The sequence below is a fragment of the Heliangelus exortis genome, chromosome 3 (genome assembly GCF_036169615.1).
Source record: "Heliangelus exortis chromosome 3, bHelExo1.hap1, whole genome shotgun sequence".
NCBI lineage: Eukaryota > Metazoa > Chordata > Aves > Apodiformes > Trochilidae > Heliangelus > Heliangelus exortis.
In genome coordinates, this window is record NC_092424.1 from 9,425,450 (window position 1) to 9,444,764 (window position 19,315).

General features: G+C 40.1%; 1 protein-coding gene across 2 annotated transcripts in view; it reads left to right on the forward strand.

Annotated features, from left to right (window-relative positions):
• KIF26B (kinesin family member 26B) overlaps positions 1-19,315 on the forward strand; it is a 287,372-nt gene that overhangs the window by 226,620 nt on the left and 41,437 nt on the right. For both annotated transcript variants that reach the window (XM_071739124.1, XM_071739125.1), the window contains exon 10: positions 4,033-4,192. In XM_071739124.1, coding sequence (XP_071595225.1) covers positions 4,033-4,192 — 160 coding nt within the window. The remainder of the gene's footprint in view (positions 1-4,032; positions 4,193-19,315) is intronic.

Genomic DNA, 19,315 nt, shown 5'->3' on the forward strand with positions numbered 1-19,315 from the left:
CCATTCTGTTGTTCTCAGGACTGTGTGGGCCTCTGTATCTAAAAAAATTTAAAAAGGGCTCTTCGAATTGGCTTTTAGCATTGTCTTTACTGATAGTGTTGAGGTCATGGATTACAGTATTGTGGTGACGGGAATTCCTTGCCACTGTTACATTAGCTGTTCCTCTTGGGCACCTAAATAGGGCAGTGTGTGTGGAAGCTGATGCTGGCAATGTCTAAACTGTGCCTTTATTTGGAGATCCATGGTATTTTAGTTGCTGGCCCAACTACCTGTGCACAAAAGACCCTTATGGTTCTTTGTAAAGGCTCTGGCATTTTCAGATTAGCTTACTCCCTCTCTTTGCCATCAATGGTTTCACGGGCTTATGTCTTAATTTCCCCCTCCCAGTTATAAATGAGCAAAAGGTGCTTCCATGTCTACGTATGTTTCTATAATTTTCAAAAATTTCACTTGACTTGCACCACTTATATTCTTCTATTATACTTATCCTCAAGTCTTCCAAATTGTTTATAACTGGAGATATACAAAGCGTAGGTTTTTTTATTTAGGAAGTTTCAGTGAGAAAAGATTTGTATAACTTAAGGACCACCCTAACCAAAGAGAAAACCTTTGCATTAATTACTATTTTTTTTTAATAGTGATTTTTTTACAGGGGGAAAATATTTGTTTGAAAGACACCAGAGTCCCCTGCTTCTTTAAAATTGTAGGCTTAAGCAGTTCTGCAGAAATAGCATACATTTCAGCTCCTGGCTCTGAAAAGGTTATTTGTAATAAGGAATAGATTGCAAACTATGATGTGCAGTGAGTGAACAGCACTGTAGTATTCATGTCTAATATTTAAAGCATAGCATCTACATCAACTGTACTTACAACAAGAGAAAAATACAGAAAGTTGCTCTAAATGGGAATGCAGTGTGCATGTGTTTAAGTAATAACCACTGTGGGATTGGCGGGCAGAAATCTCAGTTAACTAAAGGTTTGTTAATTAACCAGCCTGCAGTGGAAAGGCAGACTGTGAATGCTCATATGGACTGGTTCACAGGAGCAAAAATGACTGATTTGGAGGAATTATTATAACAATTATTTATGCTTGGTGCTTTTTATTGCATGCAAATACATGCACGCACAGTCCTTTTCTACTGTTTTCAAATGCAATGAATAAAAGGGGAACATTTTTCTGTGGCTATCATGACTAATTTAGAGAAAGAAGACACCATTCTAGTGGATTGTAATACAAAATTGCTTAGCACTCTCTCTTTAGTTGTATACATTTGTGTCAAGGCCATACCACCTCCTGTCTTCAAGTTTCCATATCTGAGTGGCCTCACAAGCCAGGCAGGGTCAGATCTTGCTGATAATTGAACGAGGGGGGAATTCCAGCTGCTCAGAAAGGGCGCCTAGTGATTATCACTGTCTCCTGCTGAAATGAAGGACTTCTCAGAAAACAATGTGAAGATAGTGGAGGTATATAGATTCCAGTAACAGGACTGGAGAGGATAGGAAGGAAAAAAACCACATCAAAACCACAAACCAGTTTCTAAAGGGTAAGTGGCTAAAAGGTAGCTAGCATATGATTTTGGTAAAAAAAATACTGCTAGAATAACTTATTGGTACTGTACTTGCGTTCTTGCTAGATTCATTACCAGGCATGTCATGAAGCAGGCTTAGCACCATTGAAATTAATGGCATAGTGGCAGAACTGGCACATTCATTTTTCAGCTGTCAGCTTTGCAAAGTCTCCGTGGCCACAGGGAAAAAAAAAAAAGAAGTGTTAGGATGTTCCACTTCTTTTCTTTCCTCTGTGTGTAGTTGCCAGACACATTAGTGCAGAATTTGTCTAACAAATAACTTAATTTTCAGATCAAGCAGGTGGATCTGCCATCCTAAAAAAAAGTCTTACTTTGACTTGTAAATTAAATAATAAGAAAAGATCCAATAGTTTATCTTGTTCTGGATTAGCTCAGCCTGTCTAATAGGAATATGTATGGAAACAATATGACTGAGGTTTTGAAGGGCAGGGATTTCTTTCATTTTTTTGCCCCCTGATATCCAGTAACCTTAGCAACAGAAATATTTATTATATATAATTCAGTCAAGTCACCTGTGGTCATTGTCTGTTGCAACTTGACATGTGTCTTTGTTTTTCTTGGCAAAATCATTGCAGAATACTCACAAAAACGAATTCCAGCCTTCTGAGGGTAGCAGTCTTAGAGGACTTGGGGTCTGTTAAGTGTAAGAGTTCTAAGGACTCTTAAGGGACTCAAATGTTCTCCATGAGCAGTTCAGAGGAGCTGAAGATGCAGCTCTCCAGACAGTTCCCCAGGGAAGCCTGACTTTCTGCAGCAAGTGTAGGATCCCATAGTGTGTGGGGGTGCTTCCCCATGAGAAGAATCCCTCCACTTTGGAGAGCAGCCAGGCAGAAAGGGACCTGGGAGTCTGGATTGACAGGAAGCTGAACATGAGCCAGCAGTGTGCCCAGGTGGCCAAGAAGGCCAATGGCATCCTGGCATGTATCAGAAACAGCGTCACCAGCAGGTCCAAGGAGGTGATTCTGCCCCTGTACTCAGCCCTGGTAAGGCCACACCTTGAGTACTGTGTTCAGTTCTGGGCCCCTCAGTTCAAGAAGGATATTGAGGTCCTCGAACAGGTCCAAAGGAGGGCAACCAAGCTGGTGAAGGGACTCGAACACAGATCCTATGAGGAGAGGCTGAGGGAGCTGGGGCTGTTCAGCCTGAAGAAGAGGAGGCTCAGGGGAGACCTCATTGCTCTCTACAACTCCCTGAAAGGAGGATGGAGCCAGGCGGGGGTTGGTCTCTTTTCCCAGGCAACTCTCAGTAAGACAAGAGGGCATGGTCTTAAATTGTGCTGGGGGAAGTTCAGATTGGATATTAGAAAGAATTTTTTCACGGAAAGGGTGATCAGACATTGGAACGGGCTGCCTGGGGAGGTGGTGGACTCTTCGTCCCTGGAGACATTTAAAAAGCGTCTCGATATGGCACTCAGTGCCATGGTCTAGTGACTGTGGCGGTAGTTGTTCAAGGGTTGGACTCGATGATCTCTGAGGTCCCTTCCAACCCAGCCTATTCTATGATTCTATGACTTCCTACTATTGAGAGCACAGTGGTGCAGCTCCCATGGCCATGTTTAATGGGTTTTCCTATTGTTTGGGGACTGATGCAGTGTTTTGAATGTCTAGGCACCAATACCAATTTTTACCAGACATTTATTCTTCATTAATGGTTTTAGTATGAAATTTCTGGTTTTTAGCATTTCTGTTTTAGCATTTTCTTAGTGTGACTTAATCAATATTACAGTATAATTTAATACATTTAAGTCCATTTTTGCTGAAGCACTAACAGGACTTAAAATAAGTTGTTCTTTTATTTTAACAATTGTTGATAGAGAAATTAACTATCTTTTTGAAATATTATTTTCAAACCAGCTTGTCCACAGTCCATTACACATGGCAAGTCAAACCTTTTCTTAGGCCAAATGATAATGTAAAAGCCTTACATTAGACTTACAGCTCAACTCAGCATCCCACAGAGGGGATGTTCACACATCACAGGTTCTTCTGCAGATCTGGTATTCAAGGTGGCAAAGGCAAGAGAAGCTACCACAGGACCACTGCTCACTAAGCAGCAAAATGCCTGTCGTTTTCCAGACAGAGGAACACTAATGAGAAAGAAACAGCCAACTCAGGTACAGGTTAATAGAAATGTATTTTGAAAAAAACTAAGCCAGCACAGTGGTGATTCCCAGAGCTAAATCTGTGGGAATTAACTCAGAGAGCTAAACCTGCAGGAGCAGGTGTGGACTGAAAGCCTTGGCAATTTTTAGGAGAGTCAGGAGCTGATAGGAATACACAGCAATAAAGGCTGGCAGGGAGTTAACAGGACCCCTAGGGTTTGTTGCTGCTAACGTGATTTAGGAAAGGTTTCTGGATTGTTTCCTTTTCCCAAGCCATTTGCTTTCCTGGGAAGCTGCTTTTGGAGGCCCATCCTAACTGTTTGCTCTCTCTGTTTATGGCAGTGTCTGGAGGTCGCAGCCGCTTGCACCTCATTGACCTGGGCAGCTGTGTGAAAGCCCTCGGCAAAAACCGGGAGGGGAGCTCTGGCCTCTGTCTCTCCCTGTCAGCACTGGGCAATGTCATCCTTGCCCTTGTCAATGGAAGCAAGCACATCCCATACAAGTAAGTGATGTTCTATGTTATACCTAATGAGACGATGCCTGTGAACAGATTGCTTGTCTAGGCTTGGGGCAGAACTTGGGGAAAGGGGGGAAACGGTCTGCTGGGGACTGTGCAGCCCTCCTGAGGTATGGCAAAAACCTGCCTAAAGTCCAGTGACACCTGCTCTAACCTTACACTTGGTAGATGCACTGTATTTCACATTCAGGGTCCAAAGGAAGAAGTCTGCTGAAATTTGACTTGTGTCTTAAAGATCTGAAGGCTCAAAGTTCAGCACATAAGGATTTTATTTTCTAGGACCGATCAAAGGTTTTTTTAATGTTTCACATCATTCAAAAGCCAGTTTTATATTTTTTCTACAGAGAAAAATGTTGCATCAGTGTAGTGAAAATGATTTTGCTGTTCTTTATGTCGAATTTAGTTGCTTGAAAATAGCCTGCATATTTGTCATGAGATTCTTTCTGTGATCCAAGGTTACTTTGCATTTTATTTTTGTGTGGTTTGAATCTCAATGTCAGCTTTTCAAAAGAAGCAAGAAGAAGTAGGTTCTATTTGTCCCCCTAGACAAGTGGCCTTTGCTGCTGCAGAGGAATTGATCACCTAATGCAGTAATTTCACTTCATCTTTGTCTCACTCCATTTGTCACATGTGCAGTTCTGAAAGGAGTTTTGGGTTCATTACCCAACCAAGGCAGTCATGCAGCCTTCCTGTTGAGAAGCTTCTGACTTTTTTGATGTTGCTGCTTTTCTCTGGCCTAAAGCCTAGGGAGTAGCAACCAGCATCAGAAAAATGGCTTACATTACCATCTTGTAATCAAGCTGAAAATGAATGTCACCATTCATGAAGCATGTGTATAGGAGATCTGGAATTAGGAACAACAGAATGACATGAAAACTGAACCAAGTGATTCACAAAATGTATTTAAGTACATACATTTTAAAAATAATTTTAAAGGTTGCAAACATGATTATTTTCTCGTGTTCATTCAAGATATTGAAAAATGTTACTTCTTTTGGCTTGGAAAATAAAGGTGAAATTAGTTTGGTTATAATTTTATTTTTCTTCTGACATTTCTTTCCAAAATTTTTTGGCAGTCTGGTCTTAAAATATGCTTTTTGCTAAAATTCCTACTTCTGGATCTCAGTCAGACTGGAATTCTGCTAAGGACCAACCAAATTTGTACATATAAACATAAAATAATTTATATAGTTGTAGTATGAAAATAGCTTGAACTTTTCACTTTGTAAAATGTAGCTCAAACTATGCTTATCAAAACCTGTCTTCCTCCCTGCTGGATTTTATGGATTAAAGGGAATACCAACTTGTAGGAATAGAAAAAAATGATGTTAATAGTTCTCCCTAGGCTAGAACTTAAGGAACAGTTACCAAACACAGCAGCTGTCTTTCCTGGCAATAGCTGACTGGGAGCAAGGCATTACCAAACGTGTTTTCTATTTGCTGCACTAGCAAGCTCATAAGACAAACTTTTAAAATGCTGTTTGAGAAACATACTGGAATATTTTGGAGCACGTTTTGCCTACTTCTTGCTGAGAAGAGTGCAGAGAACATTTTTTCTTGAATGTGATCTATTCATGAGCAATGGAAATAAGAGTTTCAGTGGCTGAGTGAGCACAAACATTCGCTGCTCCATGGCTGGGCAGTACAGGTGTGTGCTGCTCCTGGTGGATAAGAGAGGCAGGCAGCATGTGTGTCTGTGTGTGTGTGTGTGTGTGTGTGTGTGTCTGTGTGTGTGTGTGTGTGTCTGTGTGTGTCTGTGTCTGTGTGTGTCTGTGTCTGTGTGTGTCTGTGTCTGTGTGTGTGCGCTGCACTACAGAAGCAGCTGTGCATGGTGTGATTCTGTGTTCAGTAGCACCTCTTGTTTACAGCAATGACCAGACTACAGAGCTGAGCTCATTGCCCTGTCTTCAGGGGTGCTCTCTTTCAAGCTTAAGGATACAATTAAAACTTTGATAACTGCCTTTAATGAGGGGGACTAAAACAACAGAATTCTCACACAACAGCACTGTGCATTGTGTGTGTGTGTGGTCTCGGGAAATTTTCATAGAGGAGCAGACAAAATGGTGCATATTTTCTTTATCTGAGTGATTAAACATCCATTAAGTATTCTATGGCAGCCTGTCATTAGACACTGCATGGCTTCCTGGGAGCCCAGAAGCTCACAGCATCATAGGCATCAGGTTTTCTCATCCTGCAGAGTTGTAGTTCTCTAAACTCTGAGAAGCTGCAGTCTCTTAAGCTCCCTCCAGGCTTGTCTCCACACGTGTTAGTTTTAGGGAAAAGTTTGTTCAGACTCATAGCTGGTATAAGCAGATGCTGCTGCATTGCCTTCTGTGGGCTGTGTGTTTATGCCAGGGGTGTATTTGCCCCTCTGCCTGCAGTCTCAATAAAAACCATATGCTGGTGTGCAGAATTTTTTTTTTTCTTTTTTTTTTTTTTTTTTTTTAACCTATAAGACTAAGCCTTACAAGTAAGTAAGTTGGAATCTTTCTCCCTTAGGAACAAGTCCCATTTTGAGAATAGTAACACAGACTGACACGAGCTTTAGCAGGAATTTTTCTGTTAAACATGTAAGGAACCAATGCAGAAATTATCAGACATCAAACAGTACAGGTTGATATGGTTTGGGATCTTGTCCAGCAATCAAATTAAATTTCACAAGGGTCTGAGGAATGAGCAAGAAGTTCCTATAGTGGGCAATGACATGCAGATAATAAGTGCTTAGGATGTGATTTCTGGGCATTTCTATCTTTCATACACGTACTTATAATCTCTCTCTAATGTTTTAGTGGGTTATCTCTTTGTCACTACTAGTGCCCAGACCTCACTAAGCACATCACTCTGTAGTGGTATGAGGCAAGGAGTTCTCCCAGCTCAGTGTGTTGCATAAGAATAGAATTTTAAATTTGACATAAGTACACTGACATTTCATGTCTCCACTTTCTATTGCTCCTGAGTTATGAGCAATTCCCTCAGAAGACTGGGCAAGAATTATCTTTGCAGGAATGTCTAATATCTTAACAAAAATTGGAAAGAAGCACTGGCAACCCTAAGGAAGAGCAACTCCAACCCTGACCAAGTTTGACAGGGCTCAGATCTGCTACAGGAGGAGGGTTTTTCTAAGCTGCAGTAATTGTTACTGCCATTTTATTTTTTCAGAAGTGTTTCAGCTTTACATTAGTGCTGGATTATCTGCCTCTGATTTCCTAGTTGAATGTGTTTTAAAGCCTCAGATGAATACCCATTTGCACAAACTCCAGATACTGGTTATATAGCTCACTATTCAAAAATTACTGCAGTTGCTAAGCAACAGGAGTGTGATAATTCGTGGTAATGCTGTTTTGGAAATAATCATTTTTATACATTTTAATGACTGTGAGAATATAAGAAAACTGTTTAGAAAAGTGCAAGGCTGTATGAATATCTCTTTCAGAAATTGTTGCTTGTTTTATTTAATAGGCTTCTCTTTTAATGTGCTATCCCAATGTGTTAGTGTTTCTGAAGGCATCCTGAAATTCAAACTACATGCTTATCTAAGGAGAAAGTCTTGTCTGGGAAATAGATGTATATGAGTCAAAAGCATGAATTTTATTCCTAGCACTTCTGCTTCTCCATCACAGGGCTGCAGTTCCTCCCAGATCTTACATGCTGGTATTGTTTTTTCCATCCTATCTTTAGAAAATAAAAGGATGTTAAGCGACTTGTGCAAAGTGGCACATGAGGTTTAGTGGCAGAGCCACCATGTTTTAAGGTCTAAGCTGATGGTTACACCACAGGCTAATCCATTCTTTCTGCCTGACCTTTGGAAATGTATTTATTTATTTATTCACATTTATAAAGCTGAGCTGGAAAAAAGTGCAATTAGGACTTTGTAAAGGTTATTCAGCAAAAACTACTTCTTACATTTTAACTGTTGCTAAAAGCCTGTTGCCCTATTTTTTTCACTTGTTTTTAGAATAAAGGAATCACATAGGCTGTCATTATAGGGTGCAAAATCTGATGGTTTTTTATCAAGAGTTGACTATTATTGCTTTTATGTGAAGATAAAAGTGTTTGTGATATAAAGATGAGTATAAAGAATATACTGTCAGGTATTTTCTATTTGCGTTTAAAAAAAAAGAAAAATCAGGTTTGGATGGTTCCAGTAATTCAGATTCTTTTCTTGTTTAAATAGGTTTATCTATCTGCAGGTGTTTCATCTGTGTAAAAAAGCAGTGTGAAGAGAACTGGGATCCTGAGTATATTTTGCCTGTATCTCATTCCTTTGCATTTGTCACATGAATTAGATTATTTTTCTCAGAAGAAATATCAGTGTAAACTTTTCAGGAAGAGATAAGGAAATCTAAGAACCACTTCAGAGTAAATTTCAAGAAAATTGAAAACATCACCTGGAACTGATTGATTGATTGATTGATTGATCAATAGCATGGCTGTTCTACTTTCAAACTGTGTTTTTGTCTCTGCAATTGCTTTACCTCAAAAAAACCAGTATACTAAAAAAATGATGAATATATATTGGGGATTCTCATACAGATGTCAACTGGGTGAAAGTGAAGGTGTAGTAATAAACCAATAGTTAAACTGATGTGAAGAAAATGTGATTGAAAGGGGAAGCCCTTTAGAGTAAGGAAACACTTGTAGTTCTGCTAATACTGCTATATTATTTTTCTTCCCTGCAAAAATCCATCGTAACTCTATTCTCATCAGTAGAATTGCAGCACTATAAAACCAGTACTCACACCATCATCCTCAGTGTGGTTTTTTTACAGAGGAAGACACTGACAGGGCTTAGAGTCCACCTGCTGCTGTGCATCTGTCTCTGGGATTATTCTGGTCAGTAGTTGCTCCTAATAATGCTCAGAGGGGGGATGGCTGCCCTGGTGCTATCCTGACAGGGATTTTCTGCAGTGCAATTGGAGCAGTTGTTGGTGAAGGAATTCATAGTAACAACCAATAAATTAAAAAAATATTCCATACATGTGAAATGCTATTTAATGGCTGTCACTTGTTGAAGTTGTTATTGCCAGGAAGACTCTTGTACAGTAACTAGCATTAGAAGTGAAAATTTAATCCTTGTTTATGAGTTGTTACTAAATCTTAGTTTTGTAGGATTCATACAGCCATACCTACTTATTAGGCCTAAGAAGCTAACGCCAAAATTAAACTATATGCTCAATGAGTAATATGTTTATTGGTTACTTCATAAGTGCCTAAACCTAAAATACTGGGTTTTATTTGGCAGATTCCAATCACTTTTGCTTTCCACTGCTGCAGCTACTGGTCTGCTGTTCCTTGCTTTTGCTTGTCCTCAGTGAGAACATGGTGCAAAGGCAACAAAGAGCCTTCAGAAATAATCTGGTGCTGTCTTTGGAACCTTCATTCTTTCTGTGTTACTTTAATGTTTAATATATTAGAAGGGGGTGAAGAACTGTTTTCTGTTTTACTTGTGGAAACATAAGAGCAGATGAGGGGAGAATAAAGAGTAGAAATGAGAATGAGTGACAGCTGAAACAGAAACGCTGAACTGGGAAATCACCCAAAATGAATGGGAGAGCTCCAAGAGACATTGAGATCAGATGTAGAGGAGACAGCAATCCACACAGAAGAACTGGGAAATAAAGAGGAAAAGAAATGAGCCCAATCAAAAAGAGGACTAAGCTCAAGAAATCCCCCTGAATGATCCAATTGTAGGAGAGCAATCAATAGAGATTTTGTTGAATGTGAAATAGTTCCTAATTAGCTATCAAAACCATGAGCTGCTGAGGAACAAAACAGTTTTTCCATGATGTTGGCAGCAGGTCCTATGGACCAGAGCCTTGGCTAACAGACACTGAAGCCACTGGAGCAATGCCATGTTATACCAGCTGAGGACCTGGCCTTGGGTGCATGTTCTTTGACACTTGCCAGAGTGCTTTGGCAACATGGAATGGCAGTGCTGTTGCCAGCAGGAGGTGAGCACTGAAACACTCAGCACGGATATAATGAGGACATGGAGCATCTGGAAATTCCTTTGATTTTGGGGGTTTCTCTGTAGCTGACAGTTTTACTAAGTTGAATTTCTGACAATTTTCTTCTTTCTGTGGAACTGCATAAATAGTTGGAATCAGGAATGCCCAGTCTGTGCCTGTGGGAAAACACTGCATTTTATTAGAGTAAATTAACCTACAGCTCAGGAGCATGAGGATAATGGATTTTGCATGCTCCAGCAATCACTGCTGTAGTGTTCATCAACAACACAGTTTATTGTAGGACAGCTTGTACAAGCTGATAGTGCAGATTTGTGATTTATCTGCACACATCTTAGAGTACTGTTTTTCATCATCAGGTGAATGAGAGGTAGGATACAAAATCCTCAAGGAAAGGTTCAGCAGAGCTGCTATTCCCCAGCTTTGGGTTTTCAACTCAGCCCTGCCAGACTGGCAATGTGATAATTGCTGGAGCAGAGGTGTTTGCCTACACATGTAGTGTATGGGAGTGAGTTTGTTGCATTCACTGAGCCTCATCCTCTGCTGTACCCATTTTACAACAGACCTCAGCTGATGTGGCTTCATTCTGCACAGGTGTTCAAGTGAAGAATCAGGCTGTATAAGCTACTTCTTTTAATGCTCTCTGAACCATGCAATGAGTTACTCCCTCACAGAGACTCTAACAAGCAAAATGAAATGAGAAGGGAAGTGCATGTGTTTTATAGTTAGATTTAATAGCAATTACTAATTGCATTCAAATAGCCATGCCTATCAGCAACAGATAGCTGCAACATGGAAGGGCACTACTTTGGTACTGGGCCAGCACAGACATGACTGGTAATGAACAATCAATCCAGTAGTGTGCAGTTATTGCTGAAATATAACTTGAGTGGAACCCAAATAGGCCACTGCAGTGATTCCATATACAAATGACTCTGTACTTAATTCATTAAAATGTCATTTAGAACCTTGGGTTAGGGTATCCAGCAGTTTTCTCTCACCTGTTCCACCGTTGGTTCAGGCTCAATTGAACTTTAATACATTTTATCTCATTGAAATGTGGTGATAATGCATTTCATGTATAATTGAACAATTTTTAAATAGTCATATTGGAATAACTAGCCTTTATGCAATGCAGCAAATTATCTAGAAATGTGTAGTAATATTCGTTAGCTTTACTTTGTATTTTTCATTATCTTCAGATTCTAGAATAGTTGCATATGGATATGATCAGTTTCTCTACTGATCATAGGATGACAGAATGGCAGGCTGGAAGGGACTTCAAGGATCATTTGATAGGAACATGGTTTAGATGAGTTGGCCCAGCACCCTGTTCAGCTGAATCTTATGCGGGAGCGGCAAAGAAAATGCGTGCAACCAATATGGTTGATAAACGAACTTCTGGTTTATTGCGCAGCAACTTTCGCTTATATAGTGCTTCCGTGACCACACCCCAGCCACCAACATAACTTTTTATTGGACACCCGGTGTGTTTACCTGTAGCACAGCGAATCCCTGGTGCAGGTAGCACCGGAGTATGGGCCGATCTAATTGGCCCCCCAAACATGGGGTTGGGCATAGTAAAGGGGTCGTACCTCCTATCTCTTCGAGAATATTCAGGAATATTCTCCAACATTCTCCAAACCTCTCTAACATTCCACAACATCTTAAGTGTCCAGTGTTCTGGGGAATGCACCACTTCCCTGGGAAGATTATTCCAGTGTCCTAGTGTTCTCACAGTGAAAGACCAGTTGGGATCTCCCCAGGAGTAACTTGCACCCATTAGCCCTCCTCTTTTCCATGTGACTTCTTGTAAAAAGGGAGTCTCCATCTTCTTGGAGACTTCTCTCTTTAATTACTGAACATGACAATAAGATCTTCCCTAAACCTTCTTTTCTCAAGGATGAACAAGCCCAGTTCTCCCAGCCTTTCCCCACACAGCAGGTGTCCCAGCCCTTCAGTCATCTTTGTGGCCCCTCTCAGCATCATCTCCAGCCTGTCTGCAGGCCATTTACCACCACCCTCTGGGTGTGACCTGTCAGCCAGCTCTTCAACCACTGCACAGACCTCTTTTCTAGATCATAATGTGTCGGTTTCTCTAGGAGGGGGCCGTGGAGGGATGGTATTGAAAGCCATGGAGAAGTCCAGGTAGACAATGTGCACCACTCACCCCACATCCACCAGGCAGGTTGCATTGTCAGAGAAAGGGATCAGATTTGCCAAGCATGATTTGCCCCTGGTGATTCTGTGTTGGCTTTTACCAGTCGTGTGCTTCATTTAACTTGTGCAGGCACCTCAGGAGGATTCATTGTATAATTTTCCCAGGGACTGGATGATGTGCCTGTAATTACTTGGGTCCTCCTTTGAGCCCTTCTTGTAGATGGGAGTGACGTTAGCCTTCTTCTGCTCATCTGGGACTTTTCCCAATATCCACAACTTCTTGAAGATTATAAAGAGTGGCCTCACAATGACATCAGCCAGCTCTCACAACACCCTGGGGTGGGTGACATCTGGGCCCATTATTTGTAGGGGTCATGCTTTCCTAATTGTTCACATAACTTCTGCATTGGTCAGTGGTGGGTCGGTGTTTGCATCAGTCTGGATTTTTCTTCCCCTGGTGTGGGGCCCAACAGTGCTGGTAAAAGCAGAGGTGCAGGAAGTATTGGGAACCTCTGCCTTTTTTCTTTATTTCTCTGCACAAAGCCAGTGTGACTCAGGACAAGAGAGCAGAGACATCCCACTGCAGACAGTCAAGGAAAATAGCTTTTCTTTGCATAGTGCCACTATGTAGCCCCTTCATCAAAGCTGGGCATCTTATTGGTAAGAAGAGGCCACAGACTGCTGGGAATTTAAAAGAGAAGGTAGAAGAATAATGAATGGTCTGAGATGAATGGTTTCCTCACCTGGAAGAACACCGTGACAGAAATAAAGCTTCATAGCTTGCAGGGAAAAGGAGACCTCAGAGAGGAGATGACAACTACTCTTTAGTATTTCAAAGATATGAATACACACAGGAGGAGAGAATTGTTTCTGTTGAGACAAAAGTGGCAGAATGATTTCTCATCCTCAACTAATGAGACAGAGGAATATAAACTTAAAAACATGCTAGCAGTAATTCCTCTCAGTCAATGGAATAACTTCCCAGGAGCTTCATTGGTGGAATGCTTTAAAAGTAAAATTAACATGTAACTAGCAAACATTAACTAACAGTTATATAATAAAAATATTCCAGATTTGTTAGAGGCTAGGCTTATGCACTTCCAGTGCAGAGTTCTGAGGACAAATCTTTAACAATTTTCAATATCTGAACTTGGAAAATGTTTGCACATGACAGGCAGTTACAAATTAAAATAAAATCATGATCTAGTGTGTCTACAGGAATCTCCTTTGCTTTTAGGAGTCTGAAAACCAGCAGCCAGCTGGATGGTTTGCGTGGTATCAAAGAAATCCAGAAGATTTCAGTGGTGTCTTTTTCAAGACTCTACCATAGTAAGAATATGGGATGCATAGACTGTTGCTGCATGAGATTATTTAACTCAGTTAACCAGTTTTCTTTACACTTTTTTTAAGGTGTCTTTCTCTTTGAATTGCAAAATTGAGTTCTCTTGATGCTTGATCCAAGACTCGGTGTAAGTCAACGGAAATCTTTTTATTGGGCTTTAGCTTAAGCCCACAGATCAGAAAACATGCTTATATCTAATTAGATGAGATAATCCTCAAATCCTTGCCAAGGGATATTGTATACTGTAGTTCATGTTCAGTATTTGATGATTAACAGCTTATTTGTTGAAAGAGGCACTAGGTGGTTAAGTGTTACCTAGTGTTGAGTTTGTTTGGGATTCCAAGGGATGTGATTGATGGAACTGGTGACTGTGAAAACTGGATCTGTATAATCATCTATTGGTGGTTGCTAATGGGTCTGTGACCATGAATTTGGAGCTCACAGAGGCTATTCAGGAACTTGCCCGATAAATAGGGATTTGTGACTACTGAAGTGTCCCAAACAGAACTATTTGATTTTCCTCTTCAATGTATATAAATTGCTATTTGTGACATTAACTTGAAAATAAACAAAAGCTTGGGTTATATTTTCTGGGTAAATAGCGGAACATTTTTTCTCCAGACTCTTTGTTTTCTTGGACTGTATTTAACACCACCTTCTCAATGGGGTGACCCTGGAAGCTTTGAGGAGAATCATATCATTGCAAGTGATAAATATTTACATTGTAAATATAAATATTTAACCCAGTTTATCCTATTGCTTCAAGAGCACTTGAATGGTACTGCAACTGCAAGATGTTTTTTTCCATACAAACTTTTATTGAAGTTCTTATTTTCATAACATGTTTGAGAGGAAAGAAATGAAGGTAATATTCTTGTTTTCTTTACTTACCAGCTAGCTTCTGGTGAATGATCAAAGTCTTCTGGCTGGTGTTTGCCTCCAGGCCTGTATACAATGAACAGATGTGAAGTGAATTTTTTAAAATGTGCATCAACTTAGAATTAAGCAGGCTGGTTAGAACTATCTTCTGAAATATTAAAATTATTTCTCCTGCTGCACAGTAAACTTCTTACTTTAACTTTTAAAGATCTATTTGTTTATAAATGCTATCTGTTGACATGCTTTCTAGCAATATGTGACAAGACTCAGTAAAATTCATTTCAGACAGCAACTCTTTTAGCTGTATTTTTTCTCATCACCCCATAAGCAAAACAGTTTTATCTCCCTTATTTAAACTTATTTTCCAGTAGTTTATTTTTGAGGACTGGAGTGAGTTACTAAATTGTTCCTCTCCCTTTTTCTTAGCTCGTGCTCTTGGGCAGAAATAATGCTTGGCTCAGCTTGAAAATCAATGACAGAACGTATGTCCATAGTATCAGGAATATCAGCCTTTCTGCCTCCCTTCAGCACAGCTCATTCTGAAGAGCAGAGAGTAGGATGATGGTTGTGGCTGTTTTGGGTGCTGGGAACTATGGGGATACAGTCTTTAGTCTCTAGGACAAAAAGAGAAAGCTGTCAGCTGTCATAGACCTAATGGGTTTTGAGGGCTTGGAAAAGAACCGACAATGAATTAGACAATGATTTACACTCACAGAACAATCAGGACTCTCACTGATCAGTTTCTTCTGCTGCCCTCTCTGTAGTGCAGCCTGCAGCTCTGCCAGGTGCCCTGCCTGCCTCCCATGGGGGTTCCCGAGGGCAGAGGCCTCACATAATTCCCATGTGGCGTGTGCCAGTCCCTTTGGGCAGCTCATCCTGTGCCACTCTATTCAGAGACAGTCAGGGGACAAAAGAGAGGAGCCACTTACAAGGTGAGCTGTTAGGAGAACCTCGTATCTATGTGAGTGGGACACGAATCTCCTTGGAGCAGCCTTTTAAGGATTGAACACAATTTTCATGTCTGCCTCCAGCTATAAACAGAGCAGCAGAATCTTTTGTGCTCCTGGACTGTGTTTCCTCTCTCTTGCAAACAGTTTTCACAGGCTCCACGTGATGTTCTTTGAAGTTACACTGCTGTGTGAGAGGACAGGAATTACATGCAGATCTGCTACCCAGTTGGCATGTACTGCATAATAACAAGAAAAAAATCTTTTCAGTGCTATGGTGTTAGAGAGATAACTGCCCTTTTTCATAGAGTTCTCTTGGAGTTCTGTACTCAGTCTGACCATGCCAGCTTGCACCTCCTGAGCACTGCTCATCTCTCATGTGCAGACATTGCTGGGCTGGTGGAGGATTCTTCTGTTCTCATGTCAAAGGGAACTGAGGGTAACTCCTGCAGCTGCAGTAGATTACAGTGATTTGAAAGATCTCTGATCTGCTGGAGGACCAAAGCTGAGTAAGATTTGACTCTGAAAATACATGTCTCCAAAAGAGAATCTGTTAGCATCCTGCCATATGATATTCCAGTGAGATTTGTGAAATGCTCCTGTGTTTTTTTTTTCAGCCAGGGATTGAGCTGCTAACTGTGCAGTGTGTTAAAAAAAAAAAAAATTACTTCGGTAATCTTTAAGGTCTTTGCATCATACAGGATATAAAATAACCCCATTACTCTGGTAACAGATTTTCTTTTCTCTTGTTAGGTGACTTCTGTAATTTTGAATGGCTATGTGCTGTGTAATGGCATCATAATCAGTCGGTTTTGTGGTTTTTGAGCTGTTCTTGATTGCAGTCCTCTGCAATCCTTTGCCTCAAATCATTTATGTGTGTGTCAGACAAAAATATCAAGTAGGTTACAAAACTGGGGAAGTCCTTCATGTCCTTTGCATGTCCATTCCCTTCAGGCTCAGTGCAGTGAGTCCCATGGTAATGAGGGTGTTGATTGGGAGAAGGCTCTGGCTGCTTTGAATCACACTTTGGGAGAGGATTTAGTAGTTACAGTGGTGTAGGACTGATGGTTGCACTTGATGACCTTGATTCTTTGAATCTGAATGTGGTGTTTTGGGTCTCTGTACTGTACACACTCCCAGAGGCTGTCAGCTCTCTTCCCACAGGGTCACAGCAGGGAAGTGATGCTACTGTGGTGCTGTAGCATAACTCCCCTGGTCTCTACTGGTATCACAATCATACTCTGAAAATTGAAATTTTTTTTTCATCCTCCCCAGAAAATTCATAGTTTTCCTTAAATTTTTCTAGCAAAAATCTTTTCTCAAAGAGAAAAAAGACAATGAAAACAAAGAGGTACAAGTACCTAAGTGTGTATATTTTACAGTAATCTGGCTGTTGGAAACAAGTACCACAGTAAGGCCTCCTTTACAAATTGGCTTATTTAATTAGGGAAGAATTTACATTGTTTAATACATAAGATTTTAAATTTCTCTGATAACACAATTATATCACACCTACACAAAGATAGTATAATCCTTAAAAACACAGTTTTAATTCCACTGGCCACAGCTTCTGTCTATCAGTGGTGCTTCTCTATGGATCTTTTTAAGGAATCTCAGCTTGACAATAATAACTGTTCAAATGCCTAATCAGAGTGCAAGCTCTGCTATTGCTTAAAGAATCCCTCTCACTGAAGACCAGAAAATGATAGATAACTCAAGAGAGTAGCAAAAAACCAGCACATTTTTTCAAGAGGGGACATTAAGTTTTGGGTTATGAATAAAGAATGCTGCAGGCTCTGTGTGAAATTAGAGTAAGGTAATATTCGACTCCAGTGGTAATAGTGTTGGTATGTGAATGTCATTTTGGCTAACAATTACACATCTATTATGCATAAAGCATCTATATTATCTCTCCATTGAAACTAACCATAAATTCAGAACAAAAATAACTTAATAATTTTGTGTTCATATCCATATAGATATAAACCAAATGACTTTATGCTTCATGGTATTACTAGTGTGTTGCTTCACCTTAGTTCATCCCTCAGAAATATAAAAATCCAGGTGTTTCCAACTAATATATAATCTGTAATCCATTTTAAACCTAATGAATTCTGTATTCTTCTCTGTGTTTTATCCATTAATTATGCCAGTACCTGGAGTTTCATAAAAGTTCCTTTTTAAGACAGCACAATTTGGAAGTACAATTCTATTGTGCCAAAAGATAAATAATAAAAATTACCAGTTTTTAATTGTCTTAAATACAAAGTTAAGTATTTTGTACTGACATTATAAATTATATGCTGCCCATGTGACCTTACACTGCATTTTGCAATACCTGAATATTAAGTAAGTTCTCCTTGGTTAATCTCATAATATATAACAGGAATATACATGGTGCTTTTTCCTTCCTGTGGTCTGACTGTGTTCATATTGAAACATTTCTTGCAATTAAATCTACAAAACTTTACATATTTAAGGAGAGAACATTCATTTGAGAGATCTAGAAAGATGGGTAGAGAGCAACAAGTCTTTACTCTTCACTCCTTTTCCTGTGCATGTTCCAAGAAGGGGAGCCCGGGGGGATTCTTGCTCCTTTCACCCATAACAGGAAGAAAAATTCTCAGTCACCATATTTTGGAAAAAGCTGCAGCTTCTTGCAGATCAAAGGCTATGCAGCTACTGTCTTGTGTCAGGGCTAGATGAGTGTTGAGAACTTGCTCAGCATCCTGTGCTCTGCCATTATCCAGATTTTGAATTGCAAAAGTATAGACGAGCAATAGACATGCTTGAGTGGCAGACTGGGAGACATTATTTGTTTTTCAAGGCATTAATGTGCATTTTGACCATCTCTATTTTTTAGTAATTCAGAGGGGAAAGCCAGTAAACACAGGAGATAAAGTTGGTATTATGGGTTGAATATTTCAGTCTTCAGAAAGGAATGCCAGCACAGTTGGACTACAGGAAAAGTTGTAGCCCCTAAATGTGATCTTGTGCTGCTTCTCAAATATTTCTCAAATATCTAAATATTTCTCAAATTGCTTTCAATTTGTTTATATTAATTACTAAATATGGAACTTTTATATCCTCCGATGCCCTTAATTTACACAAGTTTTACAGAATGTGGATCAGTTACATTTTCCTACCTCTTCCTACCTATGTTTTACCATCTTTAATCCTTTCCAGTCATAAATAAGTGGTAACATTATGAAACATCCTGTTCTTTCCCTTCTTTATCTCCAGTATATTTCATAAGTTATTTTTATTATATAGTTTTGGCAAATTACCGTGAAGCACTCGTTATCACTGCTGCAGTATCTTTAGTCCATGGTTATTCATATCCTGAATTCTGGCTGCGGTTTCTCAAGTTACTTTAATAACCTTAACCAGGTGGGGCAGAAGAGGGCAGATAGATTCAGAAGCCACATTAATGATTCTGGGGTATTCCAGGGGCCCAACACCCAGTGTCAAACCTTCTGGAGGCTTAAGTGGTAGCAGGCACCCCAGGATGCCTGTTGAGCCACCCTGCTGCCTGAAATCTCCACAGGATGCAGGGCACAGTGCTGTGACACTGTCTCTGACATGTGCCCCCTACTAGCAGCATTCACATCCTTGGCAATCCCCTAAAACAGACTTGTGGGAGACCTGTAGGAAATACTTTCTCAGCTGTTGTCTGAGTGACTGTGCTCCTAAACATTCTCTGAAGCTATGTATGATGCTCTTCTGTATGGTGGAGAATGTCTAGAAATGTGTAAAACTCTCACCCTTTTCTGTTTTCTTTTATATTTGCTAAGTCTGAAATGGAATGGTATGT